At 44.0% G+C, this 22,351-nt stretch overlaps 1 protein-coding gene across 1 annotated transcript in view; it reads left to right on the forward strand.

The window, feature by feature from the left end:
* The window catches only part of LOC124716760 (organic solute transporter alpha-like protein), a 166,020-nt gene that overhangs the window by 137,775 nt on the left and 5,894 nt on the right, over positions 1-22,351 (forward strand). Inside the window, exon 4 of the mRNA XM_047243305.1 lies at positions 6,004-6,245. Coding sequence (XP_047099261.1) covers positions 6,004-6,245 — 242 coding nt within the window. The remainder of the gene's footprint in view (positions 1-6,003; positions 6,246-22,351) is intronic.

A 22,351-nucleotide genomic window follows, 5' to 3' on the forward strand; every position in this document is an offset into this window, starting at 1 on the left:
CGGTCGCAAGTTCGAATCCCACCTTGGGCATGGATGTGTGTGATGTCCTTAGGTTAGTTAGGTTTAAGTAGTTGTAAGTTCTAGGGGACTGATGACCTTAAAAGTTAAGTCCCATAGTGCTGAGAGTCATTTGAACCATTTTCACTCTTTGCAAAATCAAACTGGGGTTTCATCCGGACCTGGTGATTTTATTATTTGTTTTGAAATCTTTCAGTTGTTTCTCTACTCCAGGTATGCTCATTTCTGTGTCTATGTTTACTGTCTGCAGAACCATCGCACCGTAGCTCCATAGTGATGAATCCCAGCGACTCGGTACCTCCCCGATAACAGTGACTCTTACTGTGACTGCTGTGACTGACCCCGACTGGCCATTTATAAAGCGGTTTTTCAGGGTCTTGGGGGAGTTTCTCTAGCTGTCTTGCTTTCCCCAGCTGTTACTGAAAGTCTGTTTAATCGTCGAAATATATCCACAAGTTACTCGAAGCTTGTCGAACAGTTTGGAAACGCCCCACCTGGCCTAGCCCTTCCTTGCTTTGGCTGCTATTACGTATGGGTCTGCTATCCTAGGGCATTGGGCTTGGCCGTCCCTCATTTCTTTCTCTTATGCATGTAGTAACAGCTAAGTTTGCCATGCTTTTTGGTCTCACTCATTCTTCCTTCCCAGCACTGTGTCTGTATTTCGTGTTACACATTATTACTTAATCGCATTTCCTTTCTTTTCATACTGTCCAAGACACTTCTTACATTAATAAAATTTAGCAGCCATGTCAACTCTTACAATAAATACTTGATCTCTTATGTCAATAAACTCTGACAACCGTGCCAATGCGCCACCAAGAGACTGGCGTGACAGGACTCACAAGCCACTTGTGATTGATGAACTCTGGCACTGAAATGAAGCAGCGCAGGATGACTTATTTGTATCAGTTGTACAGACTCAGTTTGAGTCTATGCGAAACTAGGTGAGATCCGTTATTACTACAAGGGAAGAAGAAATATGTAAGAGTTTAAAATCCTGTCCACATCACGTTCATTAGTGACTGAGCACAAGCTCGGATTGTGAAAGAATGTGGAAGGAAATCGGCCTTGGCATTTTCAAAGGAACCATCCCGGGATTTGTATGGAGAAAACTTGGGAAAAAGCGGAAAACCTAAATCTGGATGATTGTTTTTTTGTGTGAAATCTTATGAGACTTAACTGCTAAGGTCATCAGTCCCTAAGTTTACACCCTACTTAACATAAATTATCCTAAGGACGAACACACCCATGCCCGAGGAAGGACTCGAACCTCCGCCGTGATCAGCCGCACAGTCCATGACTGCAGCCCCTGAGACCGCGCGGCTAATCCCTCGCGGCCTGGATGATTGGACTGAGATTTAAACCGTCATCCTCCGTTATTACTGTCAAAGGTGGCAACTATTCATATTTAAATTTCGCATCTTGTGCACCAAAAATCACCGTACACTGTTCACGGACAACAAACAATATTTCATAACTTTCTATCCTTCCTCGTGTTATAGCAAAATGGCTCTGACCACTATGGGACTCAACTACTGAGGTCATTAGTCCCCTAGAACTTAAAACTAGTTAAACCTAATTAACCTAAGGACATCACACACATCCATGCTCGAGGCAGGATTCGAACCTGCGACCGTAGCGGTCTCGCGGTTCCAGACTGCAGCGCCTAGAACCGCACGGCCACTTCGGCGGGCGTGTAACAGCAATTATAACAGATGGCCTAAAGAATTAAGAGGTATAATTTCGGATCGTATGTTTGGCAATACTTTCGTGCAGCATTGTTTATTATTTCCTCATCCGTTTGGATGTCCATGTGCATGTCCAAAAGGTAAAGATTTAGCAACACATGGATTTGGTAATGTCGCCTGACAAGTTCCATCTTGCGTCTACCAACACAAGACCTCCTTGGTGGGCACAGTGACGCATGCAATGTTCAATGAGTGTACTGTCCAAATGGCTGTCAAGCAAGCTGCTTAATGCTACAGGTGGATTCGGTGACCATCTTCTTGTTGCTGTTGGTGCTACAGGTCAAATTGATAATCAGCCCGGTTTGTGGGTAATGTCAGTGATGTGTTCTATCTAGTCAAAGAACATGTGTGGAGCTGGAGGTGAGAGTGTTGTGTACAGTAATGTCAGTGGTGGTACTTTGCAGCGACTTCCTGGTAGTGCTAGCTGTAATGGCCACGATGTTCACTGTCCATTCAGCAAACGTGGTGCATGGGTCCAAGGGTATAGGAGTACTGATTGTTTGCTGGTTGTGTATGTCAACTTCTTGGAGGACGTTGAGCTGAGCGTGGCTCGTGTTCTTGCCATCTCTTATTCAACATCCTGTTTTAGCCGTACTGCCACTTCGTTATGTTAGTTTCAATTACTTGTGTCACTGAGTTGCTTCTTTGCCTGCCCGTGAGCGGTAGCAGCAGCACTTATCGATATAAGCTCTGCTGTATTATCTTTGCGAGACTGCTAGACTTCCCAGTCGTCGTGTGTCGAAGCCAATTGGAACATGCCAGCAGTTAGTTCGGACCTGTCAGTGTTTGAGTTGTCACGTGGCACAAGTTCAGTCAGGGCGCAGCAGCAGTAAGGTCTGGACCACCATGACTCGCCCGACGGTTGCCGACACACATGACTGGAGTGGCGACGACTTTGGTTGGTCGTCGGTCGGTCGTCTTGCCGGACGACGTGTATTTGGCTGGCGATCGCTTATAGGTTGGCTGTGTGAGCCGACTCATGATTCGTCCCTGCTATTGTACAGTCACTGCAGTTAGCATTGTCTGGTCCTTCGTGCAAGTGTTCGTGAAACTGTGTGTAGTTTGTGTGATTTTGATGGACAAGTTATTTTAAATGTTGTTGACATACTGGCTCTGAGGAGTCGGTCGGTTGGTGTGGAGCAGTGAGGAATTCTCGGTGGGGCACAGTATGGCTGGGCCCGCTGGCGGTCTCTATGCGGTGTCAGAGTGTGTGGCGCTGTTCCCATTGCTACGAGGTCCGTGGCTCACCGACACTGGACATAAAAGCTGAGTTTTGATTTACTCTACCAGCAAGTCAAGACTGTTCACATTGTGTCGTTTGGAGTTCGTTGTCGGCTGTTGGGTTATTCCTGCGAGCAACAACTTGGTTTTCAAGTTGGAAAATTCTAGCCACCGTCCAGTGGAGTTTCACTGTATCTGGTTATTTGAATTCAAGTGCTCCAGTGCAATCTTCTGCCTTGTGGCCATTAATGTTCCAGTTACCTGCCCTGGCCGTTGACGTAAATTTCAGGCAATATAATTTCATCATTGCGTTTTTGCTGTCCAGCATGGTGTGTAGCTTGACAGCTCTGTGTATGATTGGTTGTGAGCGCCAATATCTTCTACCTTGTTCCGTTGAACTCCCTGTTGTGCCCTGGTCAGGTGAAGTGGAAGTTATTTTGTCGGTGGGTCCGCTGAATGTCGGTCGGTTGCGTTGTCGTCGGATCATGAATGGTTGGCCCGACTGCCTGTCTCACCTAAACGTGCATTAGTCATTGAATTACAGGCCGACCCTCGAACATCTGGGTGCCCTTTTGTGTACTGCCTTATTTTTTTAATTTCTTCTTTTTGTTTGTACTTGTATGGCTTCTTGCCGATTTTTGTTTTAAATTAGAGCTGTTTTGCTCTTAATGCCTTCAGCCTAGTTTAAACTAATGTTTCATTGGCATTTTAGAAAATTTTTGAATTTTTAAGTCTTCGGCCTTCAGCCGATTTGAATTTAGCTTGTTTATTTCAGCCTAACTAAAGAACTGTTTTAAGATAAGGCTTGCCTTTTAAATTTCTGATTGTGCTTGCGTTTTAAGTTATTGGCCTTTAGCCATTTTTAAATAAAGGGGCTTTCAGCCAGTAATTAAGTCCCAAAGATTAAAGTTGTATAATTAAAAATTTTTTTTGGGCTCTTGTGATGTTTGATCAAATAATAAAGTTGTATGTTTCAGTGTAACTGTTGTTGTTGTTGTGGTCTTCAGTCCTGAGACTGGTTTGATGCAGCTCTCCATGCTACTTCATCTCCCACTACCTACTGCAGCCTACATCCTTCTGAATCTGCTTAGTGTATTTATCTCTTGGTCTCCCTCTACAATTTTTACCCTCCACGCTGCCCTCCAATACTAAACTGGTGATCCCTCGATGTCTCAGAACATGCCCTACCAACCGATCCCTTCTCCTAGTCAAGTTGTGCCACAAGCTCCTCTTCTCCCCAGTTCTATTCAATACCTTCTCATTAGTAATGTGATCTACCCATCTAATCTTCTGCATTATTCTGTAGCACCACATTTCGAAAGCTTCTATTCTCTTCTTGTCTAAATTATTTATCGTCCACGTTTCACTTCGATACATGGCTACACTCTATACAAATACTTTCAGAAACGACTTCCTGATATTTAAATCTATACTCGATGTTAACAACTTTTTCTTCTTCAGAAACGCTTTCCTTGCCATTGCCAGTCTACATTTTATATCCTCTCTACTTCGACCATCATCAGTTATTTTGCTCCCCAAAAAGCAAAACTCCTTTACTACTTTAAGTGTCTCATTTCTTAATCTAATTCCCTCAGCATCACCCGACATAATTCGACTACATTCCATTATCCTCGTTTTGCCTTTGTTGTTGTTCATCTTATTCCCTCCTTTCAAGACACTGTCCATTCCGTTCAACTGCGCTTCCAAGTCCTTTACTGTCTCTGACAGAATTACAATTGGGGATAGGCTACAACCCTGTCTCACTCCCTTCCCAACCACTGCTTCCCTTTCATACCCCTCGACTCTTATAACTGCCATCTGCTTTCTGTACAAATTGTAAATAGCCTTTCGCTCCCTGTATTTTACCCCCGCCACCTTCAGAATTTGAAAGAGAGTATTCCAGTCAACATTGTCAAAAGCTTTCTCTAAGTCTACAAATGCTAGAAACGTAAGTTTGCCTTTCCTTAATCTTCCTTCTAAGATAAGTCGTAGACTCAGTATTGCCTTACGTGTTCCAACATTTCTATGGAATCCAAACTGATCTTCCCCGAGGTCGGCTTCTACCAGTTTTTCCATTCGCCTGTAAAGAATACGCGTTAGTATTTTGCAGCTGTGACTTATTAAACTGATAGTTCGGTAATTTTCACATCTGTAAACACCTGCTTTCTTTGGGATTGGAATTATTATATTCTTCTTGAAGTCTGAGGGTATTTCGCCTGTCTCATAAACCTTGCTCATCAGATGGTAGAGTTTGGTCAGGACTGGCTCTCCGAATGCTGTCAGTAGTTCTAATGGAATGTTGTCTACTCTGGGGGCCTTGTTTCGACTCAGGTCCTTCAGTGCTCTGTCAAACTCTTCACGCAGTGTCATATCTCCCAGTGTAACTGACAGCCCCTTATTTTGGTCCCTTTCCACAATTTATTCTATCTGTCCTGTCCTGTCCTGCGGATTTAGCAGGGCGTATCAGACTTGATGCTGCTGGTAATGTCCATGTTGTCAACTGTTCAGTTACCAAACATGGTGTTTAGAAGCACAAGTAGGAGTGCTGAGCAAGCTCCCCTCAGCGCTTATGCCAATTGCCAGCATCTTACTGAGACGTAATTAGTTTTGATTACTTGCAAGTTTCTGCTGTCAAGTCACCAAATGTGGATTGTTAGGCCAGAGAGAGGTGTGTTCCTATCAGTTCTGAGGCCCCATGTCAACTTCTTGGAGGATGGTATTCTGCTGAAAATGCTGTATGATGTTTTCTGTGTGGAGAGTACCAAGGGTGGTTTGCAGAGCTGGTGCCGAGGAACAGTTCTCATGTTGATAAAGTCACAAGCTAACTTGTTGGTGGAAGTGACGCTCCTCATAACGTAGAATCTCCAAATTTGGCGCCTGGAGCCGATGACAGGTGTCCCAACCATATTGCAGTCAGTATTGCTGTCGCCTGTGAACTTCCTGGAGAAGGCGATGCACATAGTGTCCATGATGTCTGCTGTCCAGTCATTGAACAAGACATGTGATGATGCCGTAGGTGGGTGCAGTGATCGTGTTCCTGTCGCTGCTGGTGCCACGTGCCGACTTCCTGGTGGAGGTGGTGCTGCAGGGCACCTTCGTGGTGTGCCTGTACAAATTCTTCTGCTTGCTGGTGGCGTACGGCGGCGGTGAGGAGGAGCTGACCCTCAAGCTGCGTCCAGCCGCCTTCCAGCCAATCACGGGGCCCTGCTGCTGCTGTCCGTGCTGCCGTCTCTGCTGCTCGCCGCTAGAGGTCTCCAAGTGCGTACCGCCTTAACCTCAACACAAGACTCGTACCTTGCCTCAGGTCGTAACATGTGTTTCTACGGTCGCGCTGAATCACGTAGCATTAAGGAGAGGTTTACTATCTTTGGCTCGAAAAAAGCACGTTCCTTAAGAATTTTTTTCTCGGGATGTCTTAGAGATATCAATGCTGAATTTAGTCAAAATGTTTATCGATATTTCCTCTACAAACTGGAATTTTTTCGACCGGAAATGTCGAAGAGCAAAGGCGGAAGTGCCGTCGGAACGAAACAAAATTTCGATGTAGACCTCCAAGCGCGGTATGTCACAGGTCAGCCGGCTCGTCTGAAATCAAAATTGAGTTGACGTTAGCCAAGTATATAAGATTCCTTAGCAGTTGTACCTCACTTAAGTTATTTGGACCAGAGGAAAAGAATGGCAGTCATTTGAAAAAAAAAAAACAATTTTTTCATCCATTTTTCGATTTCATCGACCAAGTAAAAATATTTATTGTTGATTGATCGGAATAAAAGTGGTACAACTCCTAGACAATTTAATTAGCTTCGTCGGAAACAAATAATCACACCAATCGGTTCAGTAGATTTGAAGTTACCATACCACGCGATAAAAAACATCATTGCGAGAAAAACGCGTTTGAAGTTTTGGCTACATATAAATGCAGTATTATGCAACTTACGTTCAATCTGCTATTCTGCGTCCATAAACTAGTCCTTCCTCTTCCTCTTCCTCACAGAGGGCGTTCTGCTCGATCTTAGCCGCCATCCTGCGCTGCTCCAGATCCGCTCGTACGGCCGGTGACAAGCGGTTCTCGGCCGGTTGAAATCGGTGGTCGTCCGAATGCTTGGCGAACTGCGTCGAATAGAGTCCCAGGGTGACGTCCGACGTTGTCATGGTATTCAGAATTTGCAGTCTCCACAATCTTCGCAACAGAATGCAAATGCTTGGGGGATAACTTCCGAACACACTCGCTTAAACTTTCATTTGAATTTTGTGTGATTCCTCCCAAGCACCGGGACAATAAGTCGCCCTCCGAAGGAAAAAAACCGGTGCGTGGAAAAGGCTGATTTTAGGCAGGTGCATTTTTTTGTTCAACCGCGAAAAACAAACATTTCCGTTCCGTATTCGGAAAGACCGTTTCCGGGGTGGATTCCAAACACTTTATGGATCCAAAAATGCGATTTAAAAAAATCGTTTTTTTGAACCAAGAGATAGTAAACCTCCCCTTAAGCTAGTGCTGGGAATGATATAGTCTCTGAAATTTGGTCCAGATACGATAGAGATATATCGGTGCTTCATTCCTGATCAAACATGCCTCCTGTCTTATATCCTAAGCTTTCAAGTAGCCTGTCATATTGCGAGGCCATGTGAGACTTTTAATGGCGATTTCACTGTAAAGTGTGGTCCTCAAGCAGAGTGTTCCACTAAGAGCATTACTAGAGGAATAAACAGTATACTTACAAATTGTTCTGTTCTTTCTCACCCTCCTCTTGAAGATAAGTCAAAATACTACAGAATAAACCAGCCTAAACCAATCTCATCAAAGACACAAGTGTGTGCTTTCCATATGAGAAATTGGGAAAACACCCGTAAGTTAAAGATAAAATGGACGGGGATTAAATTTGAACACTGTGACTCTCCAAAATCGCGAGGAATAACACTTGACGGATCTCCAGAGTTAAAAAAAGACTGCATGAATTTCAAATCAAAAGTCTCTACCAGGAACAAACTACTGAGAAAACTGGCCAGATCACAGTGCAGCAACGGCATTATGCTACTCTCTGCAGAGTATGCCTCTCCCGTTTGGTATAAGTCAGCACATTCCAGACAGATGGATATTGCCCTAAACAACACATACCGAATTAGAACAGGTTACTTGGAGGAACTACACCATCTGCTGTTCGAAGAGAAATTAGAAATCGCAGAAAGAACGAAACGGGGCAAGAAAAAACGCATCACACGCATGGGCAACAACCCTACCCCCAACCACTGTCAAGGAAAAGTTTCCTCAGAACATCGGAAGAACTAACAACCACCAATGAAGATGCCATGCTGCAACTGTGGAGGGCTGAGACATCCCACTCTCCTGGTAGGAAAAGATTTTCTGAATCTTTAACTCCAGGTCATGATGATAATTGGCCAACCTGGAAATCGTTGGATAGGCCGAGGTCAGAAGTAGGCAGATCACGAGTTAACCTGGCAGAATGGGGGTTGTTGTTGTTGTGGTCTTCAGTCCTGAGACTGGTTTGATGCAGCTCTCCATGCTACTCTATCCTGTGCAAGCCTCTTCATCTCCCAGCACCTACTGCAACCTACATCCATCTGAATCTGCTTAGTGTATTCATCTCTTGGTCTCCCTCTACGATTTTTACCCTCCACACTTCACTCCAGTACTACATTGGTGATCTCTTGATGTCTCATAATGTGTCCCACTAATCGATCCCTTCTTTTAGCCAGTTTGTGCCACAAATTTCTCTTCTCCCCAATTCTATTTAATACCTCCTCATTAGTTATGTGATCTACCCATCTAATGTTCAGCATTTTTCTGTAGCACCACATTTCGAAAGCTTCTATTCTCTTCTTGTCTAAATTATTTATCGTCCATGTTTCATTTCCATACATGGCTACACTCCATACAAATACTTTCAGAAACGACTTCCTGACACTTAAATCAATACTCCATGTTAACAAATTTCTCTTCTTCAGAAACGCTTTCCTTGCCATTGCCAGTCTACATACTATATCCTCTCTACTTCGACCATCATCAGTTATTTTGCTCCCCAAATAGCAAAACTCCTTTACTGCTTTAAGTGTCTCATTTCCTAATCTAATTCCCACAGCATCACCCGATTAAATTCGACTACATTCAATTATCCTCGTTTTGCTTTTGTTGATGTTCATCTTATACCCACCCTCCTTTCAAGACACTGTCCATTCCGTTCAACCGCTCTTCCAAGTCCTTTGCTGTCTCTGACAGAATGACAATGTCATCAGCAAACCTCAAAGTTTTTACTTCTTCTCCATGGATTTTAATACCTAATCCGAACTTTTCTTTCGTTTCCTTTACTGCTTGCTGAATATACAGATTGAATAGCATCGGGGAGAGGCTACAACCCTGTCTCACTCCCTTCCCAACCACTGCGTCCCTTTCATGTCCCTCGACTCTTTATAACTGCCATCTGCTCTCTGTACAAATTGTAAATAGCCTTTCGCTCCCTGTATTTTATCCCTGCCACCTTCAGAATTTGAAAGAGAGTATTCCAGTCAACATTGTCAAAAGCTTTCTCTAAGTCTACAAATGCTAGAAACGTAAGTTTGCCTTTCCTTAATCTTCCTTCTAAGATAAGTCGTAGACTCAGTATTGCCTTACATGTTCCAACATTTCTACAGAATCCAAACTGATCTTCCCCGAGGTCGGCTTCTACCAGTTTTTCCATTCGTCTGTAAAGAATTCGCGTTAGTATTTTGCAGCTGTGACTTATTAAACTGATAGTTCGGTAATTTTCACATCTGTCAACACCTGCTACATTGAAGAAAACAAAATCCAATGTGACTGCGGGGAAGAATAGACTCTTCAACATATGATTCAGAGTCAACTGTGTCCAGCCACCTGAACGTACGTTGACCTTCACTAGGTGTTGAAAATTGCCTTGAAAGTGGCCAATTTTGGCCAAAGATTATATTAACTGTGTAGATCTGTCAAAAATTGCGTAAATTGTGTTTATATCTATGTTTCTGACACGATATTAATAATTACTCGTAAGGTTTAGCTGCAGTACTGAGACACTACGCTTTCAGAATGAGTGGAGGTGAAAACATGAGAAGTACTGCTGACGTTAAAGGACGCGGTATTATGACACGAGTGGGTTCGAACAAAAGAGAATGATAAGTCTGAACCACACAGGTCTGCCATGCTTATACGAGTATGCCGCTGAAGCTGTGTTGCTTGCTTGGAAAGAATCGCCCACAGTTACGAGCTAGTACCGCAGAGCATCGGGCATTCCCCGTCTTATCTGTCCGTCTGTAGCAGAAAGCTGTTCTGTCTCGACACTGGAGCGCTGAAGGTCTTGTGGACCTGACGACGTCGACAGTCCAGTGCCAAATGATGTTGGCAAACTGCTTAGGACGCATGAAAACGAGTATGTCGTAATGAGTGGACAAATACGGTATTTTCAGACTGGTAAAGCTTCAGCCTGTGCTGTGATAACAGCCGTCTGACAGCCTGAATTTTTGATTGGTGTAGTGGATAAACACTGTGGTTATGGATCATCTTTGGGTCCAACACCACGAAGAATATGGAGGGCTAGGTACTGGTAGCTTCTGACTCGTTATATCTCAACGAAATACACTGAAGAGCCAAAGAAACTGGTACATCTGCTTAATATTGTGTAGGGCCCCCGTGAGCACGCAGATGTGTCGCAACACGACTCGATTAATGTCCGATGTAGTGCTGGAGGGAAATGAACCGTGAATCCTGCACGGCTGTCCATAAATCTGTAAGAGTACGAGCAGGAGGAGATCTCTTATGAACAGCACGTTGCAAGGCATTCCAGGTATCCTCAATAATGTTCATGTCTTGGGAGTTTATTGACCAGCGGAAATGTTTAAGCTCAGAAGAGTTTTCTGGAGCCACTCTGTAGCAATTCTGGACGTGTGGGGTGTCGCATTCTCCTGCTGGCATTGCCCAAGTCCGTCGGAATGCACAGTGGACATGAATGGATGCAGGTAATCAGATAGGCTGCTTACGTGCTTGTCACCTGTCGAAGTCGTATCTAGGTGTATCAGAGGTCCCACATCACTCCAACTGCACATGCGCCACACCATTACAGAGCCTCGACCAGCTTGAACAATTCTCTGCTGACTTGCATGGTCCCTGGATTCATGAGGTTGTCTCCTTACCCGTTGAAACGAGTCTCGTCCGACCATGCAATATGTTTCCAGCCATAAACAGTCCAACGTCGATGTCGACGGTCGCAGGCGAGGCGTAAAGCTATGTGTTATGCAGTCATCAAGCGTACACAAGTGGGCCTACGGCTCCGACAGCCCATATCAATTAATTTTCGTTGAATGGTTCGCACGCTGACACCTTTTGATTGGTCAAGCATTGAAATCTGCAGCAATTTGTGAAGGGTTGCACTTCTGTCACGTTGAAAGGTTCTCTTCAGTCGTTGTTGGTCCCGTTCTTCCAGGATCTTTTTCTGGCCGCAACGATATCAGAGATTTGATGCTTTGCCGGATTCCTGATATATACAGTACACTCGTGAAATGATCGTACGGAAAAACCCTCATCTCATCGCTACATGCTGTGTCCCATTACTCATTCGTCGACCACGTTCAAACTCACTTAAATCTTGATAACCTGCCACTGTAGCAACAGTAACCGATCTAACAATTACGGCATTTTTTTTTTCTTTATTGAATTTCGATTTCCCCCAAAGGGGGCGGGCTGGCAGCAGCTTAGTATGCCGCTCTTCAGCCTACAGACTTTGTTTTAAAGAAGGAGAAGATAATATGAAATAAAAAAACAGGCGACAAAATCGGAGACAAAGGGTAACATGGCGAAAAAAATCGTGGAACTTAAAACAGAGAACAAAGGGATGATGATGCTAATAAAATACATATGAAGCAGACAGGTAAAACAATAGACACACAATTAAAAAACACAGCGACAGTCCGGTTTCTGATCGCAAAATACATAAAATTCACACACAGCAACAGCACAGTTTCTGTTTGCAACACGGGAAAAGATGAAATAACACTGAACAGTCACTGGAACACTGCACTAAAATATGACATACCACAGCCGAGAGCAGGTGGGAGGAAACTGACAGATGATGGGAAAATAAAAAAGGGGAGAAGGTGAGGAAAAGCGAAGGGGGGGAGGGGGAAAGGAGCCAATGGAGGATGAGGACTCATAAGAGGGGTGGGGGTGCTGGGCAGACGCGACAGGGAGTGGGGAAGGCAGAGGACAGGAAATCAAAAGGACTCAGGGGGGAGAAGGGAGAAGGGAGGTAGGGAGAGGTTAGGCAGGGAGAAACACAGGATGGAAGAGGGGAAGAGGGAGCCCAGGGAAAGGACGGAGGAAAGGAGGGAGGAGAGGATCAGAGTTGATAGGAGGGATAAATGGTGGGAGAGAGGGCATCATCCGGGAGGGGGAGTTGATGGAAGCCACCTTGGGAAAGGAGATGAAGGTTGTAGAGATGGTAGGAGGGATACAACAGTGAAGACGTGGCGGGGTGCAGGGATGGGAGAGGAGAGGAGCAACCAGGGGGTGAGAGGGATAAAGGCAGCGGGAGGTTTAGAGGATGTGGATATGTTCGAGGAATAGGAGCAGATGGGGGAAAGGAATGAGGTCATAGAGGATCCGCGTGGGGGATGGGAGGCGTATACAGAAGGCGAAGCGGAGTGCATGGTGCTCGAGGATCTGGAGGGACTTATAGAATTTGGAGGGCGGGGGGCAGATATCCTGGTGGGACTGGCATAACAGAGGATGGGACGGATTTGTAGGTGTGGAGGATGGTAAATTACGGTAGACACTTGATGTCTTATATGGGAGTTTCCGACCGCAGTGCCGTATTCTGCCTGTTTACATATCTCTGTATTTGAATATGGATGGCTATGCTAGTTTCTTTGGCTCTTCAGTGTATATTAATTCTAGATACAGCACGTGATTACATCAATTAAGTAATAAAGGTATAACAAGTTTCAAGACTTTGGCGTAGATACCAATAAATAGTTCAGAGGTCACGTTCTGCCATAGGTTCCATTCTAAAAATTATCGCCGGCAGTCGATCTAAAACTTTTTCTGTAATTAAAGGTAACTTAACTCCATTGATATAAACATTATGAAGATATTAAATTGATTCATGACCGAGTTATTAAATAATACTTGTCCGTGAAAGCGGCCATTTAGATGCCGCTGCCCGAGGATAGAGCGGATGAAGGCAGGTGTCCCCTTCGGCGTCCGCTGCGCCCGTATATAAGTAAGGCCTGCGAGGCAATAACAGACACGCTTCGCACCCAGCTATCAATGACGTCACAGCCAGGCTGCTACCAAATGCGTATTTTCGATACAAATAGGAAGTGAACTCGCGAGGACTGTACACCGTCCTGCCTCGCTCAGATTTCACGCAAGTAACTGTTTGCATGCCGCCAGTAATGTTGACCAAACTGCGGGGCAAGTGGCGAGATTATTTTCCACTTTTAAGGCGAGCAATTTACCGTAGGGGTCACCTCTGAACTGCTCATAGCGCTTCTATGATACGGTCATTATTATTATTATGTGGTATGTTACTGTGTTTGTGCGTGTGAACTTTTACTGCATATACTAATCAGACAGAAGTCAAAACTTTTATCTATAATCATAGTTCCTGATACCAATGACTAAACAGAGTGTAGAAACATTAATTTCATTGAACATAAGAGGAATGTGGACTTGTCCTCCATCGTTTCCTGGCTGACCGCAAAATTATTTAAAATTAACCCGCCGTCCAACCCATCTTATAGTAGGAGGCTACAGCGCACCCAGCAAATAAGTTAAATAAGCAACTGCCCAATGCAGAAACCTCCTCAGCACGACGTCCACAATTTTAGCCAAACAGACAAGATGCCTGATCCTGAGCAAGTAAAACTATGCAGCCGGCCGGTGTGGCTGAGCGGTTTTAGGCGCTTCAGTCTCGAACAGCGCTAACTCTGCGGTCTCAGGTTCGAATCCTGCCTCGGGCATGGATGTGTGTGATGTCCTTAGGTTATGATCATACAATGTAAGCTTTCATGGCCAGTATTGTCTTCACTTAAAACTTCCGAGCTGATAGGCCGTGGTCGAAGGATAAAACTCTGTCCTGACGTTTCATCTCCGACTGCGGGAGACATCCACGGAGTTAAAGCTGACGGGACGGAACGTTGGGCCATAAGGTGTATAGAAAGTCCACACATATTGATCGTTATCTACACAAAGATTCAAACCACCACCCCAGAAAAAAAAAGAGGTGTAATGAAAACTTTGGTAGACAGGGCGTACAAACTTTGTGAACCTGTTTATTTAAAAGATGAGATTGAACATCTACTGTCAACTTTCGTGAAGAATGGCTATTCTAGCAAGGATATAGATCGAGCACTTCGCTGTAGGTGCCTAGACACTGGACTCGCATTCGGGAGGACGACGGTTCAATCCCGCGTCCGGCCATCCTGATTTAGGTTTTCCGTGATTTCCCTAAATCGCTCCAGGCAAATTCCGGGATGGTTCCTTTCAAAGGGCACGACCGACTTCCTTCCCCGTCCTTCCCTAATACGATGGGACCGATGACCTCGCTGTCTGGTCTCCTTCCCCGAAACAACCAACTTCGCTCTAGGCAGAGAATCAGGAGTAACGACGAACAACAGTCGTCCAAGGGCAAAGTTTTTCTTCCATTCATTATTAAGGTCACAGATCGCATTGGGAAAGTTTTAGGCAAGTATGGGGTGGAAACTATTTTCAGACCCACCAGGAACATAAAAGAATTTTTAAGGTCGGCGAAAGATGCACGACACCCTTGGGCTACACCGGGGGTGTATAAAATTCCTTGTAGTTGTGGGCAGATTTACATCGGTACCACAAGTAGAAGTGTGAACACCCGTCTTGTTGAACATAAGAGGAATTGCCGCTTGGGTCACACGGATAAATCGGCCGTAGTGGAACATGTTTACCAGGAAGGTGATCACGAAATAAAATTCAGTGAGACGAGCGTCATATCAAAAACCTCGCATTATTATGCAGGCTTGTATAGAGAGGCTATCGAGATTGATAAACATCGTGAATTTTAACAGGAAAGACGAAGGTGTTAAACTGGATAAAATTTGGATGTCAGCGTTGCACCGCAAGCGTGACGATCGATTACTTTCAGTCGAGAATGTTGGCATTACCAGAGACATAGCCGACGCCACGTGATCGACAGTGGCACCCTCTGTACTGCCTATATAATCACCGCTTCCTCGAGTTCTCTTCGCAGTTCGCAGCTGAACCTCCGTGGATGTCTCCCGCAGTCGGAGACGAAACATCAGGGAAGAGTTTTATACTTCGACCACGGCCTATCAGCCCGGAAGTTTTGAGTGAAGTGTCCTTATGTTAGTTAGGTTTAAGTATTTCTAAGTTCTATGGGACTGATGACCTCAGATGTTAAGTACCATAGTGCTCAGAGCCATTTGAACCATTTAAAACGATGCAACCAAAGCATCGACCAGGCTCCCAGATCAACGACATAGTGGGGACAGAACCGGCCGACAGTGTTACAACCAAGGTAAGAGACAAGCAGTCTAAAACAACACTCACCAAGTCAGTTTCGTCGCTCTCTGTGTTCATCAACAAAGTCAGTCCCTGAGTGAGCGATGCATCCAAAGCATAGACTAGGATCCCAGTTCAATGATACACTACTGTTCAAATGGTTCAAATGTGTGTGAAATCTTAAGGGACTTAACTGCTAAGGTCATCAGTCCCTAAGCTTACACACTATTTAACCTAAATTATCCTACGGACAAACACGCACACCCATGCCCGAGGGAGGACTCGAACCTCCGCCGGGACCAGCCGCACAGTCCATGACTGCAGCGCGTTAGACCTCTCGGCTAATCCCATGCGGCGATACACTACTGGCCATTAAAATTGCTACACCAAGAAGAAATGCAGATGATAAACGGGTATTCATTAGACAAATATATTATACTAGAACTGACATGTGATTACATTTTCACGCAATTTGGGTGCATAGATCCTGAGCAATCTGTACCCAGAACAACCACCTCTGGCCGTAATAACGGCGTTGATACGCCTGGGCATTGAGTCAAACAGAGCTTGGTTGGCGTGTAGAGGTAGAGTTGCCAATGCAGCTTCAACACGATACCACAGTTCATCAAGAGTAGTGACTGACGTATTATGACGAGCCAGTTGCTCGGCCACCATTGACCAGACGTTTTCAGTTGGTGAAAGATCTGGAGAATGTGCTGGCCAGGGCAGCAGTCGAACATTTTCTGTATCCAGAAAGGCCCGTACAGGACCTGCAACATGCGGTCGTGCATTATGCTGCTGAAATGTAGGGTTTCGCAGGGATCGAATGAAGGGTGGAGCCACGGGTCGTAACGCATCTGAAATGTAACGTCCACTGTTCAAAGTGCCCTCAATGCGAATAAGAGGTGATCGAGACGTGTAACCAATGACACCCCATACCATCACGCCGGGTGGTACGCCAGTATGGCGATGACGAATACATGCTTCCAATGTGCGTTCGCCGCGATGTCGCCAAACACGGATGCGACCATCATGATGCTGTAAACCGAACCTGGATTCATCCGAAAAAATGACGTTTTGCCATTCGTGCACCCAGGTTCGTCTTTGAGTACACCATCACAGGCGCTCCTGTCTGTGATGCAGCGTCAAGGGTAACCGCAGCCATGGTCTCTGAGCTGATAGTCCATGCTGCTGCAAACGTCATCGAACTGTTCGTGCAGATGGTTGTTGTCTTACAAACGTCCCCATCTGTTGACTCAGGGATCGAGACGTGGCTGCACAATCCGTTACAACCAAGACGCCTGTCATCTCGACTGCTAGTGATACGAGGCCGTTGGGATCCAGCACAGCGTTCCGTATTACCCTCCTGAACCCACCGATTCCATATTCTGCTAACTGTCATTGGATCTCGACCAACGCGGGCAGCAATGTTGCGATACGATAAACCACAATCGCGATAGGCTACAATCCGACCTTTATCAAAGTCGAAAAAGTGGTGGTACACATTTCTCCACCTTACACGAGGCATCACAACAACGTTTCACCAGGCAGCGCCGGTCAACTGCTGTTTGTGTGTGAGAAATCGGTTGGAAACTTTCCTGATGTCAGCACGTTGTAGGTGTCGCCACCAGCGCCAACCTTGTGTGAATGCTCTGAAAAGATAATCGTTTGCGTATCACAGCATCTTCTTCCTGTCGGTTAAATTTCGCGTCTGTAGCTCGTAATCTTCGTGGTGTAGCAATTTTAATGGCCAGTAGTGTATATGCCACAGCAAAAAAGGAAAACAAATTTTTGAGCTAATAATGTGTAGGCACAATGTGCATGTTGTGGCAGTAGTATTATGCTGCTTCATGGGCCGATTTTTCAGGTGCTACATATGCACATGGACATGGAATGGAAACGTTTGACATGGATAGAACGGTATGTACACAGAGGGAGAGTAGGAAGACATGGATAAGGAGAGGGGGAGGAAGAGATAGGTATGGGGCGGGCGCAGGAGGAATGGATAGTACAGGTGGAATGTGGAGATGAATAAGGAGAGATGAGGTGGGAGACAAAGAGAGGGAGGGAGGAGGAGATGTATACTGAGAGGAGGCAAGAGGAGATGGAAAGACAGATGGCACAGGAGATGGGCGGACAGAGAATGAGATGATCACACAGAGGGAAAGGATGTGTGTTGTACGTGATATATTGGTAAGTCGTACAGGAGCTATGCATGCGAATGGGCATTGCTATGCAGATAGAGATGGGCTGGAAATGATGGGTAGTGAGAGAGGTGGGAGGATGTAGTGGCCAGAAGGAGTGTGAGGGTGGATGAGATGGACAAAGAGAGATATTGGAGGAGATAGACAGAGAATGGGAGGAGGAGATGGACAGAGAGAGGAGAGAGGAGGAGGAGATTCTTAAGGCAGTTGAAAGATAAGGTGGGATAATGGGTATGTGGAGAAGGAAGAGGGGGAGATGTTCGAAGAGAGGGTGGGGAGGATTACAAAATATGTTCAGAGAGAGGGGATGGTATAGATTGAGAAGCATATGGAGAGACAGGGAGAGTAGGGATGAGGAGATGGACAGTTGGAGAAGATGAGATGCACAGAGAGATGGAAGGAGGGAGGAAAATGTGGACAGAGAGAGTGGGGAGGAGATGTGTGAAATATAGGTGTCAAATGCTTAAACAAGCAAAGCTGAAGGGAAAAAGCAAGTATATACACATGAATAACAGTATTCTACAATATTCTCTGCTAACTTGTTGGTCAATGCATTGGTAAAATAATCGTCATGCCCATCAGTTCTCTATCTAGTGGCAATGTTGGGAATTCTCGGATACACTTGTGAAGTCATGTATTCATTATCATTTCTACACTGATATAGTCCTCCTGTAGCCAACAACATACTCATGCAACACGTTTTCAGTTAAATGGGCAGCAGCGGAGTATGGTGAGTCTCCAAGTGGACGGAAATAGACACTATGAAGATAACATCATAGGACTGTTGGCGAGTTTAAAGCATTTAGACCCCACTTCTGATCTCTACCTGCCATCCCACGTTCTGTCACCTCACCGCCGAGATACAGGGTCATGCATAGCTGGGAAGAAGGATGGGTGGACGTGGTGGGCAATAAGCTAAGGGTAGTGAACTCAAAAATGCAGCAATGGCACATCCCCTCACAAACACACAGACAAGGTAGGATTCTTTCATTTGCCTATGTTTAGTACACAGCCATCTGATGCATGTCTTCTTAATCCTGCAAGAGGTCCCTCCAGTGTTAGGCACGTGGCATGTAGTCACAGTTCGCCACATTTTAGTTGACCAATTTGGTACCAGTTTTAAGATTCTTTGAAGTATTCCACTTGGTCTTTGAAATATGAGGGTAGACCACGTAACTTGGAATCAAGGTGGTTGGTTCATCCATCTTTCTTTTACGTATATTTTTCAAGCAATATGTCTCTGTCTCATTGTTGTTGATTTTATCTTGTGTTATCCATGCTTAAAAATATTTTGGAACATAAGAGCAATTTGCAGAATCTTAGAAGTTGCGAAAAAGTGTAAACACGATGGTGTCGATGATTGAGGCTGGGAGAAAATGAGTGCAATTTTAAATAAGAATGTATTTTAGCATCTGTTCAAGTTTTGTATCCAAATACTTGATGGAGCAAATGCTCGCAACTGAGGAACATATTAACAAAATAAAATAATCTGGTTCAGCTGCCAGTAATGTATTATTAATTGCATGACCAGTTTTGAAGCCTGAAGGAAGATTTTCAGGTGCCATAATAAAATTATTTGATCGCAACTGACGATGGAGCTTTAGAGTTAGAAACCGGTCGTGCAATAAAAACGAAATTACTTGTAACTGAAGCGGATTTTTTTATTGTATTAAAGTTTTACATGTTTTAACCACATCTGTCTAATTATTTTAGTGAGTAACCCCTTTGTTGAGTGCCTATAAACCAAGTACACACACAGGCATGTGTGTGCATTAGGGCGCGCGCACATACACACACACACACACACACACACACACACACACACACACACACACCTTCCACCGAACAGTGGAAAGTATTATACAGTTATGAATATTTTTTACAGATCAAAACAGTTTAGTGTATCAATACACAAAATCCGAGTCAACAGAGGAGACATTGCGTTCAAGCAGTCAGCCAAGCAAGGAGTTTTAATCTGCAAAGAAATTCAGAATAAACTTGGAAACACACTGATGTCATCTGATATTGTTTCTTAACACTGGAGAACACAAGCATAATAACAGATTCTCACACTGAGGAAGGAACCAACACACTAAGTGAGCATGACTCAGTTGGGATCAACATTTAAGTGACCCAAACCAACAACACATGACACTGTATGCCATAACACAGCCACAAACAATACAACAGGGAGTAACAATCGTAAAACAAGAAAAGCGCTGACACAAACACTGACACCACATACTAATACTTGAGTAATAAGGTAACCATGCTCGGGAGGAAAAGGCTAGAAGAACTTTTATATCGAGGCTCCATCTCCCCAATGAAACATTGTGTATTGTTTATAGTACACTGTACACAAGCAATACTGTATTATTCGTCTCATTATCTGTTGGCAGAAGTATGCCCTCTTCTTTATGTAAAGCTACAATCAATTTATATTACTTATCAAATTTTTCCTGTATAAACCAGTCATAAAACTGAAAATGTAACGTATGGTTTAAGAAATACTGCACTCAATTGGCAGAAGTATACCCTCTTCTTTATGTAAAGCTACAATCAATTTATGTTACTTATCAAATTTTTTCTGTATAAACCATGCATAAAACTGAAAATGTAACGTATGGTTTAAGAAATACTGCACTCAATTGGCAGAAGTATACCCTCTTTTTTATGTAAAGCTACAATCAATTTATGTTACTTATCAAATTTTTTCTGTATAAACCATGCATAAAACTGAAAATGTAACGTATGGTTTAAGAAATACTGCACTCAATTAGCAATGAACTACATTCTCTTTCTACTAATAAATTTACAACCATAAGTTTATTCTTCACATAAAGCTAAAATTTATGTATTCCATGTATCAAATGCTCAGTCAGTATATAATTTGTATAACACCAGGTGTGTATGTATCTGATGTATCACACAGAATATAGCACAACTACCAACAACTAGACAAACAAACAACTATTGAATATCACACAGTAAGATGCATAATTCCAAGTAATAAATCAATACACACAAGAATAGCAAACCTACATAAGCACACATTATTTGAGATGAGAACAGCTCGAGGTTCTACTGAGACCCTCTCATATGAAGTAGGTACAACTAGGCTGCTATCAACCAGCACGCTACTTAGACCATATTACACATCCAAAGGTAGCATATCACTTTATTCTACATACTGCAACTTATTTTTGCCACACTTATTGCATCACACTTGAAACCTGGTTTATGAAGGAAGGCAGAATTCGGTTACGATTATGGACGGGGCCGTCATCAGTTACTATTGGTTGCCTTTTTCAGTTGCACACATTTATTTTTAAAACAGTAATTCCAGACTCAACAATAAATAAAAAATACCACACGTTATCAACGAAGCAATAAACAACTGTGTAAATAATAGTGGTTTAATTGCGTTACACGTTTGCAAATCACTATAAAATACGGATACATATAATGTTAGAAAACAGGCCACTGTGATCACAGCTGGTCTTACTCACCAAGAATGGCAATAAATTAAGAATGTTTAAGAACTCGCTGCAATTACAACTTACGAGTATTGAAATATTAAAAGGTATGTAGCCATAAACACAGCAGAAGATATCAGACACAGGAATGGCAGTAAATAAGGTTTTAAGGCTTATTGCTAAACCGCCAGTACAAATTAGAATTTTAAGGCAAATGGCCACAATCACGGCTGAAGGCCTTAAACGCCAGGATCGGCAACAAAATTATAAAAAAAAATTGAAACATTCTATAAAACAGCAAATACAATAGCAAAAGTTAATTTAAAAAAACAAGCAACTAATCCAGACGGTGCTCCAATAACGACCTCTGAGGAGGTCCGGCAACAAACACTTTCGCGAACGATGAGATAAGCTGCCCAAGAGTTGCATTCACTTCGCCAGATGGTAACTCAGACTAGTGGCAGTCCAGCGAGTGACTAATGATAACTTGCTGAAGCTACCGGACGTCCGACAAACCAAAGACAACGATGGAACAATACGCCAAAGCCGGAACTGGCGGTCTGCACTACGCCCCCAGAATAAAATATTTAGAGTGCCTGGGACGAGAAAGGAACCGCTGCCATATTTCCGTCCGATTCCACAGAACCGAAAATCTGAACAAACCAATCACAGTACAGAACACCAGACAAACTAACAGTAACTACAGCCACACTCGATTTGCGTGCGAAGAAAAACCGAAACGTAACCAACCAGAATCAGAAACCACACGTCATTGCACAAACAATCGCAAAGTGAGCCAAAACCAAGTACAAAATGAGCGACATCAAATTCATTAGGCACACAAATGCACACTGAACTCACTGTGACAACTCTGAGGACGGTTGGCAGAATGAAACAAATCTCTTCACTGCTTTATTAATTCACAGCTGAGTAACCTCACTGTCAAATTACTGAGCCAAGTGCTTTTAACACAGTAGGGACTTCAAGTACTAAGCGGTACGAATATCCACAGAACTGCACATGATGGCGCAATGGTAACCTGTCACAACATCACAAACGCACTATGGGGCACACACAGGTGGCTGACTCTGTTCTATTCGCATTAAAATGCTCTCTTCTTCACGCTTGCTGAATTTGGTTTACGACGAGGCCGTGCACCCTCGTGAC

Source organism: Schistocerca piceifrons, chromosome 9 (genome assembly GCF_021461385.2).
Source record: "Schistocerca piceifrons isolate TAMUIC-IGC-003096 chromosome 9, iqSchPice1.1, whole genome shotgun sequence".
Lineage (NCBI taxonomy): Eukaryota > Metazoa > Arthropoda > Insecta > Orthoptera > Acrididae > Schistocerca > Schistocerca piceifrons.